The 8,319-nt window shown below is 45.2% G+C and overlaps 1 protein-coding gene across 21 annotated transcripts in view; it reads right to left on the reverse strand.

Annotated features, from left to right (window-relative positions):
• PTK2 (protein tyrosine kinase 2) overlaps positions 1-8,319 on the reverse strand; it is a 549,666-nt gene that overhangs the window by 231,446 nt on the left and 309,901 nt on the right. For all 21 annotated transcript variants that reach the window (XM_077493396.1, XM_077493389.1, XM_077493392.1 and 18 more), the window contains one exon: positions 5,106-5,223. In XM_077493396.1, the coding sequence (XP_077349522.1) occupies positions 5,106-5,223 (118 nt within the window). The remainder of the gene's footprint in view (positions 1-5,105; positions 5,224-8,319) is intronic.

The following is an 8,319-nucleotide window of genomic DNA, read 5'->3' on the forward strand; positions in this document are numbered from 1 at the left end:
GATGCCACCCCCCTCAAGTACCACCGCTGCCACCCCCCTCAAGTACCACCGCTGCCACCCCCTCAACATTTGGGTTCAAATAAATACCAAATGTTCTAAAATACTGTATATAGTGTTTTTATTCTTCAATCAGTTAATATAAACATCTTTGATATTAAAGATGTTATAGAACGTAATTGCATGATAGAATATTTAAAAAAAGTCACAGTTACTTTGCTGAGTAACTAATTACTTTTCCAATCTAGTAATCGAGTTACTAACGCAATTACTTTTTGGGAGAAGTAATTTGTAACTTAAAGCGGGGTTCCACCCTAAAGTGGAACTTCCGCTGATCGGAACCCTCCCCCCCTCCGGTGTCACAATTGGCACCTTACAGGGGGGAGGGGGGTGCAGATACCTGTCAAAGACAGGTATTTACACCCACTTCCGGGCATAGACTCCCGTGGGAGTCTATGTCATTTCCTGTCCTGCCGCGCTGTCTGCTGGGACACACACGGGTCCCAGTGACAGCCCGGACAATTCCTATTGCGATGCGTGACTCGCGCATGCACAGTAGGGAACCCGGAAGTGAAGCCGATTCGCTTCACTTCCTGATTCCCTCACCTAGAATGGTGGCGGCAGCAGCCGAGAGCCGAGAGATCGATCGGCCTCGGCTGCCGGCATCGCTGTAACACGGGACAGGTGAGTGTCCATTTATTAAAAGTCAGCAGCTGTAGTATTTGTAGCTGCTGGCTTTTAATATTTTTTTTTGTAGGTGGAATCCCTCTTTAACTAATTACTTTTTTAAAGTAAGATGACCAACACTGGTAGCAGGCGGTGACATCACCAGCGTACGCACACTGTGCTCTCAATGGGCGGCATGTTGGCCATTGAAAGAACGGTGCTGTGGCCGACTTGCGGGAGCGACATCTTTGCTGCTTGGCCAATCAAACCGGCAGTAGCCTGCGAACCCAGAAGGAATCCAGGTGAAGATGGAAGACCGGTCAGCGATGACACTGGAGGGCTTCATTTTAAGGCAAGTCTGTCATAATTTTAAGGCAAGTATGTCATAATGTGCTGGTATGCAATGCATACCAGCACATTATGACATTATCCTGCAGGGGCCCACTTATTTTTTTTTTGGCTTACTACCGCTTTAACTGCACCAGTTGGCTGTGCTATGTGGCGGGGCTGTGTAAATCTCAGGACTGAATGTACAGATATCATTTAGTAGGTGAAGCAACTAATCTATAATGTTTTCTATGTATCTAGATGTTTGCCTGGAGAGCAGCTCACACAATAAAAATAAGGGAATACAAAAGGTGCATTGAAATGTTGGATGGAGCTGGGTGTCACTGAGGGGATGAGGGTTGCGGAGGGGATGTGGTTACACTCTGAGGAGCTCAGTGAGGAGAGATATGATTGGAAGGGACACATTCTCCCTCCACACAGCTCACAAGAACAGAGCTGAGGCTGTTACTCTGCTGGAGGTGCCTCGACTGTCACCATTTTTCTCTTGGTGTCAGGAAAACTTGTCAGAAGTGACTCATGCAGAGAGCAGAGGAAGGAAGCAGCAGACAGAAATGACACTTAGTGCTCTTAATTGTGACAGTACACACTATATAGAGCAGGGGTAGGCAACCTCGGCACTCCGGCTGTGGTGAAACTACAAGTCCCATGAGACATTGCATGACCCAGACAATCACAGGCATGACTCTAATGCCCTGTACACACGCTCGGACATTCCGACCGCAAAATGCGTCAGATTTTTTCCCCCGACGGATTTTGGCCAAAACTTATCTTGCATAAACACGGTCGCACAAAGTTGTCGGAAAATCCGATTGTTCGGAATGAGGTGACGTACAGAACGTACGATGGGACTACATAGAGGCCAGTAGCCAATAGCTTTCATTCCCAAATTTTTTCTGAGCATGCGTGGCACTTTGTGCGTCGGAATTCTCTACACACGATCCGAAAAAGTCAGATCGGATTTTGTGGTCGGAAAATTTTAGATCCAGCTCTCAAACTTTTTCAGTCGGAAATTCCCATATATAGAGCCCAGACACGATCGGATTTTCCGACAAAATAATCCGATCAGACTTTTTCCATTGGAATTTCCGACCGTGCGTATGGGGCATTAGAGGCAGAGGCATGATGGGATTTGTAGTTTCACCACAGCTGGAGTGCAGAGGTTGCCTACCCCTGCTATAGAGGGACATGCTTTGTTCATATTTCATGTCTGAGGATTACAACCACTTTAAACTGGTTTTATTGATGTCCCAGAGCCACCAGTTTCCAGCCTTGACTGGGGGACGACAGCTGGAGACGAAAAAACCCGAAATGCCATTGGTGGCTGCGGGCCATAATTATTTTTTGCTCAAGATAAATGCAGCCAAGGGAACTGGAAATGTTCCTGCCTCACACCGTATAAATGAACCAGAACTATAGCAGAGCTGGTAGGACAAGTCCCAGGGGCCAGGCAGCTGCTGCACCTGAAAAATTCCAGCCTCATTCAATCCGAATCCTTGGATATATTTCTAACTCGACTCCAAAGATTCTAACTGCCTAATGCCGCGTACACACGGTCGGAATTCCGGCCAGAAAAAGACCGATGAGAGCTTTTCATCGGAAAATGCGACCGTGTGTATGCTCCATCGGAATTTAGCTGTCCGAATTTCCGCCAGCCAAAAATTGATAGAACGTTCTCAATTTTCCAGACGGAAAAACTTTCTATCGGTAATTCCGATCGTGTGTATGCAATTCCGACAGGCCAAAAAATCACGCATGCTCAGATTCAACTACGAGACGGAAGCTATTGGCTAGTGGCTATTGAACTTCCTTTTTCTAGTCCCATCGTACGTGTTGTACGTCACCGCGTTATAAACGGAATCGGAATTTGGTGTAACCGTGTGTAGCCAAGAAAGCTTGAGCCGAATTCCGTCGTAAAAAACCATCAGAGCTTCTTCCGACGAGAATTGCGATCGTGTGTACGCGGCATGAGTCTTCCCTATTCTGGTTTATAAAGCCCACTGTCAAGCAGAAATATAAAGTCTAAGTAGTCCCCTTCCAAGCTATGGAGAACAGCAAATCAAAGAAAAACAACAGCAGCCACCATTAAGAAAGTTTCAGCGAAGATCAGACATGTGCATCACATATTTACTTAATTTTTTGTTGCGTTAAGCTAGACACACTTATAAAATTATGGAGACCAAGTAAACCTCAGACATGAAATATGAACAAAGCATATCCCTCTATAGTGTGTACTTGTCTCAATCCAGAGCACCAAGTGTCATTCCTCTCCACTATCTGCATGAGTCACTTCTAAAAGGTTTTCCTGACACCAAGAGAGAAAGAGGTGACAGAGGTGAGAGCTTCAGTTTGGTTCTTATAAGCTGTGTGGAGGGGGGGTCCCCCCAACCCCCCCCCCCACAAAAAAATGTTTTAACTGTCTTTTGGGTTTCTGCTAAGTGCATCCTGAATTTTTGGTTTCAGTACCAGAATTTTCATTTCGGTGCGCCGCTACATTCTGTAGCCGTAATGTCCAATAATACCACTAAGCTTTCATGTAAGAATTCAGACAAATGAGGACACCTTTGCTACTTTCTGTTACAAAAGACAAATATTACAAAGAATTTCCATTATGCTGCACTGCTTGTATACATCCTTCAGCTCTGTAGTTCAAGTCGCCCTCTGATATCAAGTTTGCTGCCAACTGATTCACTGAAAAGTCTATGAGGCCCCTTTCAGACTTTTCCCGCAGGTTTGGACATCAGAGTTGCAAGACAAGTCGTACCGCATGATTCCCAATGATAACATTCATATGTGTGCGACTTCAAAAGCAGTCCCTGTAACTACTTTGGTCTGACTGATGTGAGTTGAGCGGCATTTCCTGAAATCGCTGCAAAATCGCAGAAAAATCGTGCGACTTAAGTGTGAAAGGGGCTTAAAGCGGAGGTTCACACAAAAATTGAACCTCCTATTTTCGTAACCCTCCTCCCCTCCGGTGTCACAGTTGGCATCTTTCAGGGGGGAGGAGGGTGCAGATACCCAAGACAGGTATTTGCACCCACTTCCGGGCATAGACTCCCACGGGAGTCTATGCCTCTTCCTGTCCCACACGGGGATCCCAGAGACAGCACGGACCATTCCCATTGCACTGCGCGGCTCGCTCATGCAGAAATTGAAGCCGCAATGCTTCATTTCCTGATTCCCAAGAATGGCAGCGGTGGCAGCCCGAGAGATTGCTCGACCTCGGCTGCCTACATTGCTGTCTCCCGGGACAGGTAAGTGCCCATTTATTAATAGAAAATATTGAAGTCAACCTTAAAGAGGGAGTCCGGCGAATTTATTTTTATTTTTTTAAAAGCCAGCAGCTACAAATACTGCAGCTGCTGGCTTTTAAAAAAAAAATATATATATTTCGCCGGACTCCCTCTTTAAGGTTGACTTCAATATTTTCTGAGTAACTGACTTGGTACAACAATGCAGAGCTCCGACTTCAACGGCGCATACTAATACCCGGGTCAGCAAAAGAACTGATGTCAGAGATAGACAGGCAACCAAACTTTTTTTTTTTTTTTTTCGCAGGTCAGCAACTGCAACGTCAATTTCTCTCTAAACAAGTTTCTCTCCACAAATTTACACATATAAAATATACAACTTCTTTGGAGAAATAACAGAATAGCACAAGACGGTGTGATGAATTACACAAACCTTCGGCAGTTCTGATAAGTCCGGCTCTCCCTGTAACAGTCTAATATTTGGAAGATTCTGCAGGAGTGCGGAGCCCGTTCGGTATTTCAATTCTACATCTACTCTTAAATCCGGAGGTTACCTCCAATATAGGGATTTGATGCTTAGTTTATAAAAAATGACAGTAAATGGGGAAATGAGGGCAGCTTATGAAAGGGGCCATCCAGTGCTGGGACCATCCAGCCCCTCCACCGTTCTAGGCACAACCCGTAGATGGGTGAAGGAGCAGAGTCTTAGTATGCAGCCTGGCGCACACACACACACACACACACGCACGCACGCACGCCAGCGAGTTCCAATTCTGTCTCTCTGCCGGGCTCAGAGGACACGGGGTGGTCTGTCAGCCGGAACTGCGGCAAAAGAAATCAATTTACCTTTCTGTGGCCTGATGATAAAAGATTCCGAGGCCCCGCTGACGAGCCGACAGTATCCATCTATCAAGTCGGCCATGTTTTCCGCGATGGTGAGGGACGGGGCTGTCACAGTGAGAGGCTGGGGAAAGGAGGACAGAGAAAACAAAAGAGGCTTTATCATTGCGCTCGATGTGTCAGCCGCACATTGACATCGATGTGTCAAGGAAACAAATAGTAATAACAGGGGTGACTCTGTTCAATTATTAACTCCTGCAAGTCAGAGAGAACAGAATTTATAAACAGAATTCCAATCAGGATAAAAAAAAAAAAAAAAAGAGTACTGTACATAGATTTCAATTTGTTTTAATGCTTTTATTGAATTTTTCAAAGTTTAACCCCTTCCCAGGCGACCACACGCACATACTGTATATGCGGGGGCCCTCACTGAACTGGGCTTTTTCTGTGAGGCTGCATTTATGCGCCTCTCCCTTTGCGCTGGGAGCGCGCCACACAAATTTATCCACCTAGGTCAGTGAATGGCGAACCTTGGCACCCCCAGTTGATTTTTTTTTGCCACTTTTACATTTAATACTATTTTGATCACAGTTATAAGAGGATTGGAGTAATTCTGGGAGGCAGTGTTTTTCCTGCCTGTTATCTTTCACTAATAAGATTATAATATCACATGATGTGTAATGCATTGTTGGAAACAATAAAAAGTTAATTGATAAAAAAAAAATAAAAAAAAAATAAAAGATTATAATATTAAGGACCTTTTTAGCACTTGGCACTTTTAATTTAGCGCTTTGTTTTAGCACTTAGCACCTTGCTGGTGTGGTCATATTGAAGAAAGTGTATTGTATCCTTTAGCTTTCTTGGGATAATTGAATATATTTAAGTATTTGGATAATTTCATATATATTTTGGCATTAGGCACTTGCCACTTTGTTTGAAGATAGAGCAACACTATTTATTATATTAACCCAGATGATTGGGAACTACATTTCTCATGATGCTCAACTACACTGCAAAGTGCACACGCGTCATGGGAACTGTAGTTCCAAAACATCTGGGGTGCCAAGGTTCGCCATCACTGACCTAAGACAATAGAAAAAAATCATCAGGCATGCTGGTAGTAGGAGAGGTTTTCCTGGGCTGGACTACGGTTTCTAGTTTGCCAGTGTCCAACCCACCTATAGACAGCAGTATAACCTTAAAGAGGAAGAAAACCCTAATGGGTTTACTTCTTCTTTGTCTCCCTGCAAAGGTAAAGCATAATGGGCTACTATGCATCACATAGTAGCCCATTATGTGTCACTTACCTGACACAGGAGCCAGTGATGTCACTGCTGTCCTCTGTAGCACGGAGCGTCCATCTTCTTCTGGGTATCGCCAGAGCATAGATGACGTCACTCCCGCACATGCGCACGGGAGCCCCCACTAACGACATATCGCCGTTAGCAGCGGCATGCTGCTAATGGCGATAGTGCGCCTGCGCTCAGCTGTCTACGGCGCATGCGCCGTAGACAGCGGTGCCTGTCTTTTTGTAAATATCTCCTAAACAGTGTAGGTTTAGGAGATATTTCTTGGACCTACAGGTAAGCCTAAATCTAGGCTTACCTGTAGGTCAAAGTAGTTTGTAAGAGTTTACAACCACTTTAAGATTTTGAGTCCCTCAATGGTCAAAAAAGAAAAAGGCATTTTTTTCTTATTTTCTGCATACAGGAGACCAGCAAAGATAGTGTGTATATAAATCCTAACAATATACTTCTCTTAATTACTTACTTTTGGTCTGGTAAAGTGTTCATAAAAGGTAGAAGGATATTTTTTACGTTAATGCATTCTCTGCATTAATGGTATAAAAACTTTTAGGTTCAGATCTCCCTAAATACTTACCTGAGCACAATCTCGAGCAGCACTGTGCCCGAGAGCAGTGGCTCTTGTCTCGCTCTTGTCTCACTCTTGTCTCACTCTCCCCTCATTGGACTTGGAGACAGCAGTGGGAGCCATTGGCTCCTGCTGATGTCAATCACAGCCTGCGAGGAAAGAGCGGGGGCAGGGCCGTGCCTCGCTGTGTGAGTCAATGGAGACACAGAGACCGGCTCCAGATTGAGCCTGCAAAAGTGCCCCCATAGCGAGTGGCTTGCTATGGAGTTACTTGGAAAGGGAGAGGCGCTAGGATCGCCTGCGTGGGGACCCCAGAGAATGAGAATCAAGGTTGTTCTGTGCAAAACCATTGCACATGGCAGGTAGGTATGACATGCTTGTTTTTTTAAAAAAAATACCTTTACAATCAGTCTAAATATAAGTGTTTTGTTATATCTGCATGATACGTGCAAAAAAAAAAACAACAACTTGATCCTGCCAGAGAATGTGAATTCTTGTACTCTCTACTAGCCCAACTCATGTTAAAGTTGTTGTAAACCCTTTGCAACCACCTTTTGCTACAGGTAAGCCTATAATTAGGCTTACCTGTAGCTACACTGGATATTTCCTAAACCTGTGCGGTTTAGGAGATATCCCCTGCATTTGCCGACGTCATCGCCACATGCGCACTGAAAGGGCAACGGCACATAAGTGCCACTGCTTCAGTTAGACTGAGGGCCGGTTCACGCTGCTGCGATGCGGGAACCCTGCGAAACCACTGCGGGTTCCTGCTTCGCAATTCACCCAGCGGCAGTTCACACTGCCCTATGCGAACTACTGGGAGTAGGGATGAGCTCAGGCGTGTTCGCATTTAACACGTGCAGAGCCCGCCAGGAAGTTGCTGCAGCGCTGCACTAATCACAGTCAATGAGACATTGCCCGATCTCTGCAGCCGCACATCAGGGCAATGTCTCACTGCCAGTGATTAGCGCAGCGCTGCACCGACTTCCTGGCGGGCTCTGCACGTGTTCCATGCAAACACGCCTGAGCTCATCCCTATCTGGGAGTGTCAGTTAAAAGTTAATGACATAATAATAAAAGTTAATAAAAGTTGTTGACAGTGCAATCTGCAAATTCGGACGGGAATACAATCGCATGGGTATGAACAACCATGCGATTTGATTCTACTGCGGACCAAAAAAAAAAAAAAAAAAAGGGTCCTGTGCGAGTTTAGTCAAAATTGCGATGCAAGTTCAGCCATACTATCTGTATGGCTGAATTCGCAATGCACAGACATTGCATGTGATTTGCAGTACAGTGCGAATCACATGCGATCTCACACCACACAGCAGTGTGAAACAGCCCTTAC

Source organism: Lithobates pipiens, unplaced genomic scaffold (genome assembly GCF_037356315.1).
Source record: "Lithobates pipiens isolate NorthernLeopardFrog02 unplaced genomic scaffold, aLitPip1_a1.2 Scaffold_19, whole genome shotgun sequence".
In the NCBI taxonomy this organism is placed as follows: Eukaryota; Metazoa; Chordata; class Amphibia; order Anura; family Ranidae; genus Lithobates; species Lithobates pipiens.